Source organism: Penicillium roqueforti (genome assembly GCF_015533775.1).
Source record: "Penicillium roqueforti strain LCP96 04111 chromosome Unknown scaffold_20, whole genome shotgun sequence".
Classification (NCBI taxonomy): Eukaryota; Fungi; Ascomycota; class Eurotiomycetes; order Eurotiales; family Aspergillaceae; genus Penicillium; species Penicillium roqueforti.
This window is the reverse complement of record NW_024067584.1, coordinates 79,836-99,003: the sequence shown is the minus strand read 5'-3', so window position 1 is coordinate 99,003 and position 19,168 is coordinate 79,836. Positions and strand designations below refer to the sequence as shown.

General features: G+C 51.1%; 5 protein-coding genes across 5 annotated transcripts; 3 read left to right on the top strand and 2 right to left on the bottom strand.

Moving 5' to 3' along the window:
* Nucleotides 1-664: 664 nt before the first annotated feature.
* sec16 (COPII coat assembly protein SEC16) lies at nucleotides 665-6,760 on the top strand (the record flags this gene model as incomplete). Its single annotated transcript, XM_039074942.1, has 2 exons — nucleotides 665-6,131; nucleotides 6,189-6,760. The coding sequence occupies 2 exons, from the start codon at nucleotides 665-667 to the stop codon at nucleotides 6,758-6,760; spliced, it is 6,039 nt and encodes a 2,012-aa protein (XP_038926965.1).
* A 579-nt stretch (nucleotides 6,761-7,339) lies between these two features.
* On the bottom strand, nucleotides 7,340-8,694 carry LCP9604111_6962 (checkpoint protein HUS1 family protein; the record flags this gene model as incomplete). The annotated part of the gene is made up of 5 exons (XM_039074941.1): nucleotides 7,340-7,366; nucleotides 7,428-7,504; nucleotides 7,574-8,429; nucleotides 8,488-8,606; nucleotides 8,652-8,694. The coding sequence occupies 5 exons, from the start codon at nucleotides 8,692-8,694 to the stop codon at nucleotides 7,340-7,342; spliced, it is 1,122 nt and encodes a 373-aa protein (XP_038926964.1).
* A 119-nt stretch (nucleotides 8,695-8,813) lies between these two features.
* hxkB (putative hexokinase) lies at nucleotides 8,814-10,435 on the bottom strand (the record flags this gene model as incomplete). Its single annotated transcript, XM_039074940.1, has 3 exons — nucleotides 8,814-9,662; nucleotides 9,709-10,203; nucleotides 10,262-10,435. 3 exons carry the CDS (start codon nucleotides 10,433-10,435, stop codon nucleotides 8,814-8,816), a joined length of 1,518 nt encoding a protein of 505 aa, XP_038926963.1.
* Nucleotides 10,436-11,331: 896 nt separating this feature from the next.
* LCP9604111_6960 (GAS2 domain protein) lies at nucleotides 11,332-15,420 on the top strand (the record flags this gene model as incomplete). Its single annotated transcript, XM_039074939.1, has 2 exons — nucleotides 11,332-13,914; nucleotides 13,969-15,420. The coding sequence occupies 2 exons, from the start codon at nucleotides 11,332-11,334 to the stop codon at nucleotides 15,418-15,420; spliced, it is 4,035 nt and encodes a 1,344-aa protein (XP_038926962.1).
* A 3,196-nt stretch (nucleotides 15,421-18,616) lies between these two features.
* Nucleotides 18,617-19,105, top strand: LCP9604111_6959 (uncharacterized protein; the record flags this gene model as incomplete). Its single annotated transcript, XM_039074937.1, has 1 exon — nucleotides 18,617-19,105. One exon carries the CDS (start codon nucleotides 18,617-18,619, stop codon nucleotides 19,103-19,105), a length of 489 nt encoding a protein of 162 aa, XP_038926961.1.
* Nucleotides 19,106-19,168: the final 63 nt, after the last annotated feature.

Sequence of the window (19,168 nt, the reverse complement as noted above, 5' to 3'; positions counted from 1 at the left end):
TATATGTTATCATGTGCGGTGGTATTGGTCAAAACGCATATGCAGCATGATGATGAAAGAGTGGAGGGATGCTGCTAGGGTCACAATGAACCGTTTCTTTGTGTAGAATGCAGCCAATGCCACTACCATAAAAAATTGTGAGATATATAAACCGAAGAACCACCGAATCCTTTTGAAGACCGGTCGAGGACTGCCTTGTCGGGGCCACGCAATCACATGGGTGCATAATTCGCGGCGATAACGAGCTGACGTAATACTTCACTTTTAAGGTTATGTGAGCATAAGAGAGCCGGACTATCCCTTACTCCGAGTCACGGGTTTGTATTTTTCCTATTCGGGACAGCATCCTGATGACTCAGCGCATTCATTTGGCCCCCGGGGGAATCATAGGCGGAGATCGACGTTCGCTGTCGCAGACAATCCGACTGCTTGGTTTTTCCCTTCGCCATCAGCTGATGTGTTCATGGTCGATTTCTTTCTTTGAGTTTTTTGCTCTGGGTTATATCTACATTGTTTAATGGATTCTTAAGTTGACGCCCTCGACCCCCGTTTTCCTTACGATTGTTGATCTCCTGAGGCGTCATTGGAGACGTGTCAGGTTGGTCCCTGCGGACTGCGCCCCCCATCTACAGTCACGTTGGCAATCGATAATAACTTTGCACATATGGCGCACCAAGCGACCGAGAATGATTCGGAGTCATGGAATCCGGCATCACGGCCCGATAACAATAATTCCCCTGTTACGATCCAGAGTGGGTTGTCGGACCCGATTGCGGCGGACGGGCCAAAGGACAGGTCACTAGACGATGTTGTATCGCCACAGAGTGAGGATTTCTCTGCGTGGGATATATCCGATGAGGTAGATGGGATTCAGCCTCAATACACGAGCTTAGACGTGCTAGTGAACAATGAATCACCAGTGGTGGACCAGGATATGTGCCTAGACACCGATTCCGTCGATAAGAGCAGTCATGTCCCCGATGAGACGATCGCAGCGACTCATACAACTACGCCATCTATTGAAAATGCAGATACCGTCCTAAGCCAGACACTGCCAAAAACTCAACCCGCGCAACCAGTTCAGATTGAAGCACCTTCAGTCCATGGCGCGGAGACCAGTAATAGCTTTCCCACCATCATAAACGGGTTTCCTTCTGTTCATACCGAAAACTCAGATACTGTTGTGCCCACTGTCGCACCTGAACAAGAAACAGCGCCGGAGTCGACGTTTGTGGGAGAGACTACACCTCCAAGAGAGGAAACAACGGCATCCGAGCCTACATTGGACACTTCTAAAAATAAATATACCTCTCAGTCCACTCCCACCGACGAACTGTTCCCGGGAACGGACGCAGACAATGCCGATTCTGAAAATCCCTGGGCCACCTTCGAGAAGGACCTGAGCAATACGCTGCCCTCCACCGAAGAGGCCACCCCTCATAATATCTCAGAGCTCGCCTCAACCTCTACTCAAATCCAGGATAGCGACGAGCCAAATTTTGTTGAAGAAGCTGTACGTCCATTGCCAGAGGAAACAGCATTCACAGGTGCCACACGTGATGCGGAGAGTCTTGATGTCTTCAACTCAACTGAAAATGCCATCGCCCCGACCGAAAATGAGCAAATTGATCTCGTGTCTCACTCGATAAATGTTGAATCTGGGAATACCGGATCACCATCTCCTATCGCGGAGGCCTTTGCGCCGACCAACGACGCCCATCTAGATCCGGCCGCAGCGGGCGTGGATACAACCACACAGGATCAACCTTTCTGGGCAAACGAGTCAAGCGGTGAAGTGGAGTCCGATGAGGACGGCTTTTTTGACCAACTGAACAGCCAGACAAAGCCTATCTTTGCCCCGCCAGAAGCTGAATCCAGGTTTGAGGAAGGGGTTCCGTTGTTAGATGAGTCTACACCGGCTTCGCCTCAACACCCAACGGAACAGGAGACATCAATAGACAGTGTGTTTGCCAACGATGAAGACGATGTAGATGACTTCTTCATCTCGGCTCCAAAGACAGAGGCTAAGAACGCCGATGAGGATTTCTTCGCCTCCACCCCAAAGAAAGAGCCCGAGGAGCAACCCGTTGTTCATATCGCACGAAAGAGCACATCTCAGGTCTTGGAATCAGCCGGGTTTGCTCTCGATTCCCCGGTTAGTGACACTTCGGCCGCAGCGCAGTTTGATGATGCCCTGAAGGCTGCGTCGTTGGAGCCCCAAACAATGGCCGATCCATCGGAGGAGGAGCTAGCGGCACGGTGGGAAGCTGAACTCGGTGACTCACTGGACGATGATCTGGCGGCTCGTTGGGAGGCGGCATTGGACGATGACGACATACTGCTGGAGACTGAAGCTGCCCAGTCTGTCTCTGAACAGGAGCACGCTCATCAAACCCCTGTTCAGCCTGTCAACGACGGTTTGGTGGTTGGCTTGAACAGTCCGTTCCAGACCCCACAAGTCTTTTCTCAGCCAAGACCTGTTCCTAATATATACACACCCCACCAACCGTCCACTGGTGATCTTTTGCAGAATATTCCTCTCCCAGGAACTGCGCCGCCAACCACGGGAGCGATGTCATCATACTTCTCGCAACAGCCGCAGAACCCCGTGGCAATCAGGGGAGAGAGCTTTGCTGAGCGGTCAAAAGAGGGTTATAAATCTCCTTACGACCTTCCAGATGATATCTCCCGACCCCGAAAGCCGGTCGTTACCCACAAACCTGTTCCTCCACCAGTAATTAGTATGCCACCGCCTCCTCTTCCATGTGCCTCTGGCATACCGATTCCTGCTGTAGCTGGCTTCCCCCCTCCGGCAGCTCCCCCCTCAGCCCTGGCCGCTCCTCCTGCGCCGAAGAATTTCTATGAGGAACTCCCTCTGCCGCCACCAAGATCTAGGCCTGCCAGCTCAGGTCGGTACACCCCTAATCCGCAGACGGCGCCGACGATGACCGGATCGTCTCTTCCTCCTCCCCAGGTTCAATATGCTTCTGTTGTACCACCAGCCCCACAACCTATCGGGCTCCCAATCCAATCCACACTTCAGCCACCTGAACAGCTGGATCCATATGCTAGCCTGTCATCGAGTGCCCCGGTCGGACCTCCTACCGTTGCAAGGTACTCTCCTCAACCTCCTGGTTTTCAAGCACCCCCAAAGCCACCTTCGTTGCCGAGATATTCGCCTGCGCCCCCTCCTACCTCTTCTGTTCGCAATCGTTATGCCTCACAGCCGCTTAACGTTCCTGGCCAAAATTTGCCTTTCCAGCCACGGACTTCAAGTCCTCTTGCACACCATGAAAAGGTTTCTTACCAGCCTGATCAATCACACAGGCCCCCATCGCTTGAGCCTGCGATCAACCTTTCTTCGCCGCGCGAGCAAGGAGCTGGTTTCGGACAAATCCCACCTAGTGCTCCGCAATATTTCAACGGTCCTGCCAACCTACCGCGGAGAGAAAGTGCGGGCTCACCTCTCCAGCCATCTCCGCCTCAAAGTCGCTATGCCCCTCAGGAATATCTCAATGAATTCGCTCAGCGTCTTGCGCCGGGTCCAGAACACGCTCCTCCTGCTCCTCCTGCTCCCCCGGCCAATGGATTGTCTCCACCACCTAGCGATTTCCAAATGGGTCCACTTCGCAGATCTCAGACTCAGTCACCTGCCCGGGACTTGACGAGCCCGCGATCCTACGGACAAGACATCGATCCCCTCCAACGGCCGGCTTCGGTGCAAGTTTCAAGCTTGCCAATTCAAACCGTGAATCCGTATGCTCCTGTGAAGCCTGTTCATCAAACCCGTGCTCCGACGCATCATCTGGAATTTATCGCTCCCAATGATGGGCAGGAGCATGATCCCTTGGAACGATGGAAAGGTGCTCCGATCTTCAAATTCGGGTTCGGTGGATCCATGGTATCTTGTTTTCCCAAGCACGTCCCTCGCTATTCCATTGGACAAGTGGCGCCAATGATTCAACCCACTCTTGGTGAACCGAAAATCTCCCAGCTGAGCGAGTGGCTGCCCTCCGCTGATACCATTGTCCAGCACCCTGGGCCTCTCAAGGCAAAGTCAAAGAAGAAGGATTTGGTTGCTTGGCTTTCTAGCAAGATTGCAGCATTCGAAAATTCAGACCTTCCAAGCTACGAACAGGTTCAGTCTGATACGCACAAACGCCAGGAGGAGAAAACCCTTCTCTGGAAAGTTGTGAAGCTTCTGGTAGAGAATGACGGTAATCTGGAGAGTTCCCCTGAAATTCAAACCTCTCTCCGACATATCATCTTCCCCAACCTACCCAACTCCGACGCAGACGGATCATACGCAAGCAGCTTAGCCCCCTCGGGAGGGGTTGCCCCTTCGGAAACGCCTTTGCAGGCTGATGCTGTTGATGCACAGTGGTTGGAAGAGCTTCGACTACACTTAATATGTGGCGATCGAGAGAAGGCCGTGTGGAGCGCTGTCGATCGACGTCTTTGGGGACATGCGATGATCATCTCATCCACCATGGACAGGTCAATATCGAAACAGGTCGCGCAGGAGTTTGTCCGCCGCGAGGTCCGATCGAAATCCGCAAACACCGAGTCACTTGCAGCCCTCTACGAGATTTTCGCTGGCAATATCGAAGAAAGCATCGACGAACTCGTTGCCCCGTCTGCCCGGGCAGGTCTGCAACTTATTAGCATGGCCAATGGCCAGGGGTCTACCAAAAATGCCCTCGAGGGTTTAGACAAATGGAGGGATACCTTGGGACTGGTTTTGAGTAACCGAAGTCCTGGGGACCACCAAGCCCTTTTTTCTCTTGGACATCTGCTTAGTTCTTATGGACGGACGGAGGCAGCTCACGTTTGTTACATCTTCTCGCGCGCTGCCGTTTTCGGTGGCCCGGATGATCCACAGGCCAACATCACTCTCCTTGGTGCTGACCATCAGCGTTGCCCTTCTTCCTTGATGGATGAAGATGCTATCTTGCTGACCGAGGCCTATGAGTTTGCTATGTCTGTTCTCGGCAACTCTCCCACAGCTCATCTGCCACATCTGTTGGCATTTAAGATACTGAATGCCAGGTGCCTCGTAGACCAGGGTCGCAATTTAGAGGCGCAAGGCTATTGCGACGCAGTGGCAGCGGCATTGAAAGCAACCACTCGTCCCTCGCCCTACTATCACCAACACCTCTTTGCGGAAGTTGAAGAGTTGTCTGCTCGTCTGCGCCAAACAACCAGCGACAGTGGCTCTTGGATCTCGAGACCAAGCATGGAAAAGGTCTCGGGGTCTATGTGGGCTCGTTTCAATAGCTTCGTGGTAGGCGATGATAGCGATGCTGCATCGACTGGATCCGGCAAGGGTGGCGAGCATGCGGAGTTTGGTCCTTTTGCAAACGTGGCCGGCACCCCAACAATTAGCCGCTCACCTTCTGTATCTGAAATATACGGCTCTTATCCTGGAGCCGCGGCTGGAGCGCCGCTTATTCCTACCAGCGGCGCGTCCAAGTATCACCCATCGAGCCAATATGCGCCTGGTGCCTCACCTGAGCAGTTCAAGGGCCGATCGTCAATAGATTCTCAGAGATCTGCTTCCTACTTCCCACCCTATGGACAACGCCGAAGCTCACAGGAACTCTCGCCCTCGATTGATCAACAGATGTCCTATGGAGCTCCAGGGTATGGGTCGCCAAGCGCGGGTGGGTATCAACCAACACCACCTCAATCCTCTTATATTCCTCTTGCTCCGGTAGAAGAAGCTACGTCACCGGCTGAAGCTCATCCGGCTGCACAGTCTATGGTGAATGGTCTCTTTTACCATCCTCCTGGCCAGGCTGCCACATCCAGCCAATCCCCATATTATCAAGGCCCTCCTGGTATGCCAGCCAGTGTACCAGACTCAGAGTCACCCTACGCACCTCCCGCTGCCAGCTCATCTTATGAGCCGGTCTCTTATGAGCCAAATTCTTACGAGCCAGCTGCGGCTGGTGTAGACATGGGCTATGGTTCCCAGGAGGAGGACCTGCCACGGGCCGCGGAGCAGCCAAGGAAGCAGTCGATCATGGATGACGACGACGACGATCTTGCTGCCCGGGCAGCGGCTATCCAAAAAGCGGAGAATGATCGCAAGGCCAACGAAGCGTTCGCAAAAGCCGCCGAGGAAGATGGTATGTATTAGAAACGCCTATTGCTTATCTCACTTGCTAATCTGACTTGTGTTGCAGCTAAAAAGGGTCCCCAACAATCTGGCAAGAAGGGCTGGTTTGGTGGTTGGTTCGGCGGAGCTAAGAAAGAAGAAAACTCCGGTGGCGGTCCTATCAGAGCTAAACTTGGCGAAGAGAGCTCCTTTTACTACGACAAGGAACTGAAGAAATGGGTCAACAAGAAAGACCCCGGTAGTAGCGCGCCTGTGCATGCCACCCCGCCCCCTCCTCGAAGATCCGCTCCCCCCAGTCGGACTGCGAGCTCAAATAGTATGCCCCAAAACGGTGCGCCCCCGATGCCCCCGATGCCCCCAATGTCGGTCTCTGGTGGCCGGCCTCAATCTTCCTCTACCGCCGCACCGCCTTTCTTGTCCCCCAGCCCAGGCTTCCCTGGTCTCGCGCCTCGGTCCGTTTCTACGGGAGCGGCCATGCCAACACCGCCCGGTAGTTCCAGTGGCCCGCCGCCACGGCCTTCTTCGTCCTTGACTCATGCTAGCTCAATTGACGATTTGATCGGTGCGCCTCAGGCGCGCAAGGGCAGCGCAGTTCGCGGCAAGAAGAAGGGACGCTACGTTGACGTGATGGCTAAATAATCATCAGCCATTCAGAGAGAAAGGCTGATGATATAGTACTTTACTAGTCTCTCGACTAGCTGAGTGCTATAATGTCCTTTTCTTTTGTCTCATTATGTTCGTTTCATTGTTATGCCTTTTATTTGTTATCACATGATTACTTTGATGAACAACATCCCCTACCCTTGAATAATATAACCTTCCCCTGTTACTAGATTTGTCATTGCCCCATCAACCTGCATGTGTCCTGTTTTTTTGCCTCGGCAGACACGACATCTCTCTGCATTCTCGCTCACTGAACGTTATCGGAAGCCTTGCTTTTGCACATAGCTTGCTCGTTGCTGTTCCCTGGTGCCACCTCATCCATGGAGTCAAGGGCTCGTACTCCTGGCATTATGTATATCATCCTCCTCCCCTTGCTGTTCTATTCTGGCCTGACATTTTGTTGCTTGCTGGAACTTTTGGGACCTGGGGGTTTCTTATTGCATGGTTTCTGACATGCATGTGTCTTAATAACGATTTCTAATAATTCATTCCGACTTTCGAACGCCTGAACCTTGCGAAGATGACATTGTAGCCCAAGTTTCACCACGGACAGTATCATGTGGTGAAGGAATTAATATAATACTGACGACTGTTAGAACGCTTGGTTGTTGGGTAATGCATCCTTGGAGTAATGTCAACTCACCGTTAAACAAGATTCTTCCCCCTGTCCATTACCTGGCAGATAAACGTATAAAACTAGTGCCATCTCATTGACGAAGCCTAAACATAACAAACGAGAAATCGAGTCAGCACTTGCACCAGCGAGTGGCAACCTATCAGAAAACCCACAGGCGACAACCTTGGGACTAAGCCTCCCAATACTAAGCACCCGACTCCAATCCTTTCCATCAATCCGCACCTTAGCCCAACCAGACTCAGATCCCTCACTCGCCTCCCGCCTCCGATTAAGCTCACTGGGAAGCTGGCTGATCTGCTCCTGGCTCATCTGCGCAGGGTCCAACGGCGGGTTCACGAGATCAGACCAGACACTCGCGATGCGCAGCTCGTCCGTAGCAATAGCCAACCGTAGCGAGCCATGCATATTAGCAGATAATTCAAGCTTGGGAGATGAGTTGGTGGACAGTGCCGTCGCAGCTGTGCTAGCGCCCGGCCCGCCGAAAGAAACAGAGTGCATCCCCGGTGCATCGGGCGCCATCACACCCGGCTTTCGACCTTTGCTATCTGTAGATGCGAGTTTCGTGAAGCGATCGGAGATACTCTTCAACTGCGCTAGATTGGGTAGGATAATGTGCACTTCGGGGTCTGGACAGTGCGGCTCGTGCAGGCCTTCGACTGCTGCCTCGTTGAGGATCTTGATCGGGATTTCTTGCGTAATCCATGTCTGGCGCTCGCGTGGTCCCCGATCGCCCGTCGTATCGGCTGGAGCTGCGTCTGGATTTGGGTCGTCGCCAAAGCCATCTGTGTCATTATTGGTGGCCAAGGCCATGTTTCCCTCTGTCCATTCTGATGCGAGGACTGTTAGTGCCAAGAGGGGAATTTTGTCCTTTTTAGTTAGGCGGAGCTGTGTATGTGTTGAGCCCCAGGCGGAGCGCAGGGCTCGATTTAGGACGCTGATGTTGACTTCGATGTTGATGGCGTCGGAATTGGACTGTAGCTCGTAGGTCGAGTCATCGAAAATGGTTTCCTGGGAGATGGTCAATATATAGATCATATGACTGATAAATTGATATCATTATGCATACGACCGGTATTGACGCCCACACTTGTGTGCCTTGGTCAGGTATGATGGTGAAGCGGATGACTTCGTGCTCCAGGCGCATCCAACATACCTTGCCTAGCGAGGACAGCGACGCGGTGAGCTCTGATTGAGTTAGCTCTGATCTTCTATTTCAACAATTGGTCTTACTGGAGAAGGTCCTGCTGTCTCTTATTTGTGTTCGGAATCGCATTTTGCGAGTTGGGGGATGGAGGGAGGTTCGACACCTCACTTACGTGCTTATCGCTATCGTCCTATGATTTCACTACAACTCTTCTCTCTCACTTTGGAACAGCTTGATGGCATTCACTTTTACAAATATTCCTCTGTGCCACACTCTTCTAGTTCACCCGGGTCAACAGCCAAACTCGCAACCAGCGCTGCTCCTATTCCAGACCCATCCTCGGCCGGGTTCAGAGAAATCAGGTCCAATCTGTCTGGCTCCCAGTCGAAAATATCACGAAGACCCTGGCTTGCCCGTCCCTCCAACATACTATATTTATTGAACACCGCACCATCAACGCCAACGTGGCACTGACGGATTCCTTTCTTCTTGCATATGGCCGCAATCCCGCACGCGTATAGACGCGCTGAACGCATCGCGACCAGGCCGACAAGCCAACGGCACGCTTTCAGCTCATCCAATGAGAGTTCTAGATTGAGGCACTTTCTGAACTCCTCTTTCATATCGGTCAGACTTTCCGACATGTCCTTCTCGACAGTAGACAGAAACGATGTCTCCAATGAGTTCGCAGTCTGAAGACGTGAGACATTTTGGCCCTTGAAGAGTATACCTTTGTCGTGCATTTTCAGCATTACCAGGCGCAGCATCTCTCCGATGTACAACCCAGCCACCATCTTCTCATAGATCTGCCTGCCTGGATGGGCAGACTCATCGTCGATCTGTCGGTCAAATGGAGTTAAGGGTAGCACCTTGCGCTCGTTATCAAAGGAGCCGTACTCGGTGTTGATGATTACAGTTGCATCTTCGGGTAGTCCTGAATCATGAAGCTTGGGGATCAAACGGCATTCTTCCATGTACGCTGCATTGCAGCCAGTACTAAAAATGCTGCCCATTTTTATCTGCGGATCCCGGTAAGATGACGCGATAAGGGTCCCCACTGTGTCGTTGACGAGGGCGACCACTTTCACTGGGACATTCTACTTTGATCAGCTCCGACTTTCTTGGTATCCAACGTGAGCTTACCCTCTTTGCAAGTTCTTCTTCCAGCTGCGGTACTACATCGTGCCCTACCACTCCGGGAATATCGAAGTCTTTGGTCCAGCGCTGCAAAATACCACTGCGGATAGACTTTTGCTCCACTGGAAATGAGAATGTGAACGCCATCGGTAGTGGGCTTGAAGCACTGGCAGCACGGGCAGCACTGTGAGCACTGGGAGCACTACTAGCACTACTAGCACTACTAGCACTGCTAGCACTGCTAGCACTCTCAATTTCACAGCGACTTTCGTCGAGAAAAAGTTGGATTCGCTCCGCAATGAAACCCCATAAGGCTTCTTTCGTGGTTTTTTTGACTTCATCCGGAAGCTTGTATTTCCGCTGACGTTGCTCGAAGTCTCTCTTCCCCGTGGAAAAACAGACATCGCATATACGGATATTGGTTCCTCCCAGATCAACGGTGAGAATGCGTCCCTTCTCCTGACCCGTTGGGTATCTCATGATCCACGTGATATTCATAGGCTTCAGGTCAACGTTTCAGTTAGCATCTACTTGATATTCAAGGCCAACTGATACTGACAATAGACCCACCCTCAACGCTCAGACCTTTCTCCAGCTCCTGGGCAAAATGATCTGTGATCATCTTCAACTTGGGCGCATCGAGCATGAACCAATCTTCATATTCCTTGAGCTCTTTAGTGAACTCTTCCGGAAGATCTTTCACAAGTTCTGGGCGGTAGCGAAACCCTTGCATGATGATAGACTGGCTTGTTAGAAGATACTTTTGCTGCAACTCTGCAACTCTGAAGAGTTCTCGGGGATATTCCTCGGCCCTAGGCTAGGAGGTGCGCCATCAGTTCCGACAACGCCATCATTACCGCATAGTGATAGAGATCGATCGAATAGGTAATTTGTTTTGATTTTGCTATATCAAGGCCTTGCTATGGAGGTCATAGGAAATAATTGGGTAAATAGTAATATTCTTACTCCTTGCGTCTATAGTTGAAGCTATTTTCAAATAGCCTTGTTTTCCCCTTCCAGTAATATTTCTTTATATCGCTGCTTTCCTCACCGATTCCACAAGCCTCCGATCCGCCGATATGCTTCAATAGTCCAAGTTATATCGTAAATAAGAAAATGAACTGAAGAACTGTAGTATATCCCCATAGTAAAGGGCGGATCACCCGGCGATGGTTCGTGTCGGCAACTCCACTAGGACCTTAGGGCCCTTCCCCTGATCTAATCTCCACTTCAATAATAAATTCAACTTCAGAAAATCTTCCGATTATTGTTTGGATATCATTGTGATCAGAAAGCCGGTCTTTCTCTTCTTGTCGCTCATTTGTGCCCACTTCAGCACCCCTCCACTCTCCGCTGTCCCTCGCTTCTCGCATCCTCTCACCTTTGTACCTCGACCTCCCCCTCAACTTCCAATCGTTTTTATCATTTTTCCTCATTTCTTTATTTCCTTTCCAATTTCGAGCTGCTAGCCAAGTTCTGCACTTTCTTAAGACGCGCGTCTCAGCATGCGGGCTCGACAGTCTTCTTTCCCGCCCTCGTTCCGACGTCCGTCACTTACATGCCATCCTCGAGCCAGTCGAGGCTCCCTGTGACTTTACATCTCAGATTTAGGCTGAGCATCTATTCGGCATGGCGGCCACTCGAATAAATCCGAACCGCCCTTTCATTCGCCTCTCTCCCTCCCACTCCCGAAACAACTCGCGCTCAACCTCCTCACTGGAGAGAATCCCCGGCTCCGTCTATCAGCAACTCGACCCTCTCCTCAGTAACCTTTCTCCCGAATCAACTCTCCAAGCCCTCACATCCATCGACGCAGTCCCTTCGAATGAACAAGGTGCTCATGATATTCTTTCACGAAGTATCTCCCAGGTGTCGCCTTCGGAACGCGCCCTAGGGATACGCGCGGCGGTAGCTGCCCAAAACCTGAACTTGTGGCATAAAGAGGTCCAATCATGGGATTGGCCAAATCAACGCGACGCAAAGGTCGGGATGGGTTTTATTCCTCCGTCTGAGTCGTGCTCTGGGGAAAATTCTATCCCTTGGGGCTTTTTGGCTCCCCCTAGCAACACCCAGGAAAGCTACTACGGAAGCTTGTCAGCCAGCGTCGTCGAGCGATACGAGAGGAGGGCGGACGAAATCCGCGATGGAATGGAAGATCTTAACGTGGAAGAATTAAAGGAACACGTTTTGAATGCCCACATTCCCTCCAGGTCTCGGCCCTCGTCCGCCACAAGCTGTGTGTCCGTGCCTCCGCCGCTCAGCTATGTACAACTGAGTGACTTTACAGCTGTCATCACAGCAACCATTTTGCGCGCTCTTCCATACCTGTCGCGACTGAACGCTTTACTAGCCACTTGGGACATTCGCATTTTTGTCTTACGCCAAATTCCTGGGCTGCTGAGGGAGCTCAGCTTGACCCGCTCCGCCCTTGACTCCTCCCTCCACGCCATCAGAGCCCCACATTCTTTTTTCCCCGACCCTACCGAATTATCCGATGCTTCTCTAGCTGTTGACCATGTTAAACTTGAGTCCGCAGTTGTGGCTGTGGGGAGGCGGATGGACCGAGTTCTCGACGCGTTGGAAGGTCGTCCGGATTCTTTGCCCGAACAATGGATTGATGATTTGGAAGCCATTGAGTCTGATTTTGCTGCGTGGGTTGTCGAGGCCGATAATTACAAGGTTCACAATGCGTGGCTCCGGTCAAAAGCCGAGTCTGAAATGGCTGAGAGGCGCGCAGCCGACCTACAACGCACAGAGTCGTTGAAGGAAACACAACAGGACCAAACTTCCGATACAGTTGTATCGGAACCTTCCGATGATCGTCGTTTCCCCCAGGAGCAGGCCGTCAAGCATGAGCCTGAAATCCAGTGTGGTATTGGACACTCATCCAGTGACGCAAAACCAACTAGCTCGCAATCTGTTGAAAACAACACGGTGCCTCTTAACGAGACGCCACTTCCTGCAGTCGAAGGGAATGTGTCGCCAAAGCTCAAACTCTCAATATCTCTATCCAAGTCTCCAATGGAAGAGAAGCATGAGGATTTAGAAACACCAACACAGTCCGACTTTCCACCAACTCCTGCGATCAATCGACAGCCCTTCTTAACTCCTGCATCTACGCCTTGTGCAATTGATCGCAGCTTGGAAAACAAGGAAAACATTCCTCCGCCCGGCTTCCAACAGCTCGATGGAGCTATGTCACCTCCCAGTCAGGTATCGACAAGACCAAGTCCATTGTCCGAGCATACTGACGATTCATTCGTTCAACATTCCACTGTACCTGAAATGGAAGTCCAAATTTCCAAGGTCGTCTTCTCTGTTGGGGTTGCCGCCGCGGAAGAGGCGAATGCCCCCGCTGGTCGCAAAGACTTGCCTCGTGATACTGTGGCTGGTGAAGAAGAACAGACCTCCGACGAGGAGGAAAAACAACTTTCTCCACAACACAAAGCAGCGGAACTCAATCCTAAGCCTAAAACCATCGGTTCTCCTGCTGGCCAGGACCCTAAATCTCCAAACCGGCCCCGTGAACAGAACCAGTGTGATACTCCGGTAGCAGCAACTATCTCCCCGGTTCTCACACCAAACAGGTCAGTAATCCGAGTGCCGAAATCGAGACCGCCTAGCAGGGTTTCCCAAATACCCATGGCGGTGGCATCACCCAAGTCAGGCTCGATCGAGTCTCACCACCCGCGGAATGAAGGGAAAGCAGAATCTTGTCAACGGAATGTTCCCAAGCCATTGCAGAGCCCCATTAGACTTTCCAAATCCCGCCAAGGGAAGCATGATCTCGACAAAGATAGTAAAGTGGCGCATAAAATCACGCGTCGTCGTCGGTCATCTACTGGATCTGTGGGTTCTTTGCTTTCAGACCATTCTTCTCTCATATCCAGTCCCGAGACACATGGGCAGCACATTACTTCCTCTAATGTGACACCCCTTGGGCCATCGTCTCGCCCTGAATCTACGCATCCTCCTTCGCATGGGGATCATACCTTGAGAGAGGATCGTCTGCGTCGTTTGGAAAACCAGAAGCTTGACCCGCGAATCTCCTTCCAACAAAATCGCACGGTCAGTCTACCCCTCGAGCGGTTCATCAATGAACGCTTGGAGTTGGGCATGGGAAGCGAGTCGGCGCCAGGTGTGGCTAGTGTGAAATCGTCTAGGACTAGAACACACTCTGTTACATCGGCCGACTTCGCAAAATCCCCAAAGGTATGTGGCCCATTGTCCATTTGATAATATGCTCATTCTAATTGACTATCTTAGACACGAACCAGAATCACATTCCAAGATACTTCTGCTTCGTCCATTCCACCAGTTCCACGTCTCCCGACTCAGCATAAATTGTCACGAGGGAAGTCTGCAAGTGACTTGAACACTCAAAATGAAATGGCAAAAATTGCGGAACGAAACAGAAAGACGTTCGGGATGAATTCCGCTCGAAGGGCCATGGAACATCTTCTTCAGCCCAAGTCTCTCCGATGGCGTCAACGACTGACTACCCATCCGAGTCTCGAAAGTCTGGGTGTGAAGAGACAAGAGCTGTCATATGTAGAAGAGCATGAATCCGAACTCACCGATTTCGGATTCCGCCCTTCCTCGCCAACCAAGCACAGCAAACAACCGCGAGACCAGCTCGACGAAAAGATCAACTCGATTCTCAACTCGCTGCCGGGTAAAATCCATTTGGTCGATTCCAACCACGAAGTAGACGCATCCTCATCGGTCTCATCCGTGGACCGACGAATGCGGTACAGATCCGAATCTCCCACTGGTCCAACTCGCAGCACGACGCCCGCACCTTCTCTGACATTAATGCCCGCTGCCCGAAGACGGCACTCTCATGCCTACAAGACGGAGGACAGCTGTGTCAAACTCTACCACCTCCACCATGGGGGCCAGTCCGCACCGACAAAACTGTTCGTTCGCACCGTTGGCGAAGAGGGGCAGCGAGTGATGGTTCGTGTTGGCGGTGGATGGGCCGACCTGGGCGAATACCTTCGTGAATATGTCATTCATCACGGTCGTCGTAAGGTGTCTGAAACGCCTCGTGTGGAGGTGCAGGGTATAAAGACACGTTCCTCACCACCCCACGCTTCTCCGGGTACTAAGCTAACCCCGGCTACCTCATATCTTGCTTCTGGCCGGGCTACCCCCTCTCGACCATCCTCCGTGCTCAGCGCTCGGCCACCTTCATCCCTTACAGTTCACAAGAAACGACGAGGCTCAACCGCATCCGATGTGATGAACACTAGGGCAGTGTCGACAGGCCACATCTCCTCCTTTACCTCGCCTCAGCCCGCTGTCTCCCCTCTCCCTTCCTCGGCCGGTAGACGTCTGTCGATGTCTTCTGGCTATTCAGTCGGGGACGCCCATTCTCCTAGCGCAACCGCTACTGTCTCCACGGCCAACGAATCCCGCTCCACCCCGCTGGGATTAGCTGGACCCAGACCGCGTGCTCGGTACGAATCCATGAGCCCAGAGGGTGAAGCCTGGGTTGCAGATGTTCTCCAAAAGACCCGCCGCTCCAGCTCCCAGAACCCACCCCATTTTGCACTGAGCATGCCGCCTGACCACGATGCTGATGACCGATTTGAAATTGGCGATGGCAGCGTGATTGAACACTCCTTACCCAAAGTCCGCAGCATTGGCGATATCGGCTCAATGGGCACAAGCAGGCGGGTCGTGCTGAAGGGTCTGGGGTCTCGCAGGCCGTGAACTTCGACAGAATGATCCTTCGCATATAAATTCTCTTCTTTTGATTCCCATATTTTTTCTCTCTTCTTATTCCCCCGCTTCACCCGTCATGGATGGGTCTACAGTTATTTTTCTTCACGTCCTGGCCCTGCGCTCTTGGACATATGGACATTTGGCAGTACATTTTGACGCCGTCCGTTATCTCGGGTTATATCTTCTCTTCTACTTGCATCAGCGTGGCGAATCTGTTTCTCACTTGGTTTTGTGTTTGGTTTGGGATTTGGTGTGGTTCAACAATACCCTACAGTTATCTGGTTGATAGAGTTATCTTAGCATTTAATAGTTGGATACATATCACATTTTCTTCATATTCAAGACGCTACGCTACGTATTTCAGTAATCAAAGATCTTCCAAGATCAATGCGCGATATCTCGACTTCCATGAGCTATAGTTCTGAGACAACGACAAGAGATACCAAAGCGAAAAAGGTGCCCACGACGAAGACACCAAAAAGTACAAGGACTGCGAATGAGCGCTCGAAGCGCCAGAAGTATTGATTGTTGGATTAAGATAACAGTACGATCCATATGCTTCTTGTTGCACACTTGCCTAGGGCGCAGGCTGTTTCTGCGTGCCTAGATCCCCCCAAATGCCCAGAAGAAGCTGTCGAGGAGACAGAGAGCCGAGACGCTTAGCGCGCTCGGGGTGTTAACATCTAGTAAACATTCCTCCCATGAACTCCCCCCCCCCCAGAAACCAGAAATTAATGGAGATCTACTTGATGGATGGTCTCGTATGAGAAAAGACAAGAGTAGATTCCGTTGGACTGATGATGGACAGAGAAGAGAGGAAAAGAGAGGAGGGACGTGGGTGACTGCCTTGCCGGCCACCCAACAGAAATGTCTTTCAACCACCTAATAATGGCGATCGAGCTACGTTGTATCTGTAAAGAGGAAAACAACTAGTGTCGATTCGGCCAAGATCTGATGGACGAGAGGGGGAGAGACAGAGGAAGAGGAAGCGGAACTATACTATCTAGTGATCTGGACCCACATGGGTGACCGGAAGCCGGTCACCCAACACCTAATCAGTTCGCTGTATGTAAAGATAAATTCGATGCACTTTATAGCAAGCAGTCCAGCGTCAGGACGTGATCTTTGCGAGTGGTGTTTTCAATCCATTGACAGTCATTGCCTGTTCCTGGAGTCTTGTTGAATTTCCTCTCTCTCTCAATCCGTGAAAGCGAATGCCGATATATATGCTCAGGCGTATTTGAGAGATCTGACCCCCTCTAACCCCTCTCAAAGAACAACTCCATTCCTTTCGGTTTCCGCTAATCAACTCCTCCATGGCTCATTTTCGGCTTCGTCCTCCTCACCGGGTAAGGTCAGTACCACCTCCTGAACGGGTTCCTGTCCGGCATTCATCATTCACTTTGTCTGGAGTCAGGTGCTTGCCGGCGGCGGCTATTGGCTTTGGGCGGCCATGCTGATGGTGGCCTTTGTTTTTGGTTGCAGGGAAAGCGAGGGTAGTTTACTTTTCGCAATGGTAAACCGAGCTTTCTTTCTGTGCATAATCGCATCGACTCGAAGGCTCACAATCTGACACCGTCTTCAATCCTCGTTTGCCAAGCCGCGTGGCAGACTTCTCGAACCGAGCAATGATGTATCCATTTGGGACCTCATTTTGTAACACCCCGGTTCACTGACACTTTGTTGGATGGCGTTTTCGGGTTCTTCACCTCGCTGCTCGACGGAAATCATTCTATGAGTCACAATTCTCTAGCTCGAGAGGCTGAAGACTGTAATTGCAGCGGTGGTTAGCGGAGTTGAAGACAAATGAAAGGATATGCAACGATGTAGATGCATAAGGGGTAGAATAAAAGCGAAGACCTAAGGAAAGCTCGCCAGTTCTTATTTGACTCGCTCCCTGAAAAAGCGCTGGCAGAGCCGAGGCGGCGGCATTTCGAATGCAGTTGACCTTGAATGGCTGTTTTCATTCTTCGGTTTCTTCTTAGACCGAAAATCAATCCAAAAACAATGGATATAAAAATATCAAATTCTTAGACGACTTCTGCATGCTTGCGAGGCTCGCGAGTGCAGTGGAGCGTTAGGAAATCCGAAGTCTGCTGTATTAAGTTAGCTATAAGGCCAATATGGTAACATCTAATATGAGTTCGCACGGTAAGGACGATGGCCGGTATAAAGGGAACTCAGTATAGGCAGGAGGTTGGTGAAACCCTGTTCTACATGTCGCAGCAAATTGAGTGTCAAATATAGCAGTCAGAGATTATTTATAAATATAGGGGGTGGGGGATGTAGGGGGGAGAGAGTGAGGGGAGAAGAGGAAGAAGAAGAGAGAGAAGGAAAGGCCTTAATATAAAGCAAATGGGTCCAACTCTTTGTATAACATGTGTTAGAGCATGTCACGTGGATTCTAGCTTAGGCTAAGTAGGTCAATGATAGACATTTGATATAAGAAAATTATTCTAGATCGAAATGGACAGCAAAACTTAGACATCGAGCTCTTTGATAATCGCGCTAAACCAACAATTTCTGTCAACACTAATAGGGTTTCCTCATTTGGAAGCCTGATAGATATCTCTAGGTTGCCATTCACGTCTTGTTCACTAAGACGGAGTGCCTTTGGGAAAATAAAGAATTCAATGTATAATTAATTAAGTAAACTACTCTCATGAGCCTCCAACATCTCTGATATGAGGCAAAGAGTGCAAAGAAAGGCCTAACTAATAACTGCTGATGATTGACAGAAGAATGAATTAGAATCCAAAAGACGTAATCCCCAGTCAGATGATCTTCATACTGCTAATTGTAAAATAAGTATCATTCTCGAATTCCCTCCTTCTTACACTCTACATCCTCCCACCCCCCCCCCCTTGAAGGGGGGGTGCTCCTCATCAAGAGTCCATCTATCAATCACCGAGATACTTCCCTGAACACAGCTCGAGTGCTGATCGCGCCAATCCATACCGAGACAGACTGGAGTGAATTGACAATGTGCGAGAGCAAGAAAGGGCTCGCAGTAGAAGTCGCCGGTTACTCGAATCACTATTCTGAAGAGGTGCCAACTGCGATCCAAATCCCAGTCTTACATCAACCAGCAATTTATTCTGCCACATGAATCTTCATCCTGCTCTGAGACGCAATCATGTGACATGTCGATTTCTCTTTATCTACTGTGTTACCACGTCTACGAATGTACCCGATCCCCCTTGACTGGGCCGGCGATGGAACGACTGCGAAACCCAGAAAAGCCAGCGAAGCGGCGACGACACTGCCAGAGCACGAAGAAGACGTAATCGACCCAACCACTGGCGAGATCGAGATCGTGTGGCGACCACGTCACGTACGCCTGACCGGCGACGCAGCCATTGCCTCGCTTTGCATTCACGAATCACGACATAGTTACCGCACCGAAAACCTCGCTTGGGACTTCGACTTTAAAGGAGAGATCCGTAAGACAAGAGTACCACACAGACCAACAATTACGATCTCGCAGAACGGTCTCCCAACACTCCCAGTATGGAAAGACTGGTATATCTTCACAGGCGGATGCAATACATCCGGCTGGCTACGACGCGACGGCCCTAGGACAGGAGCGAACTTCACTGGAGGTTTGGTCTTACCGCAGATGGGTTGTAAGGAATTAGACCCTGGTCGTCGCTGGTCACTTCGGGCCAAGTAAACTTTCTTTTTCTTATTTATCGTTGATTTTCTGCCTTTCATAGTCCTTCTCCTCCTGCCTTTC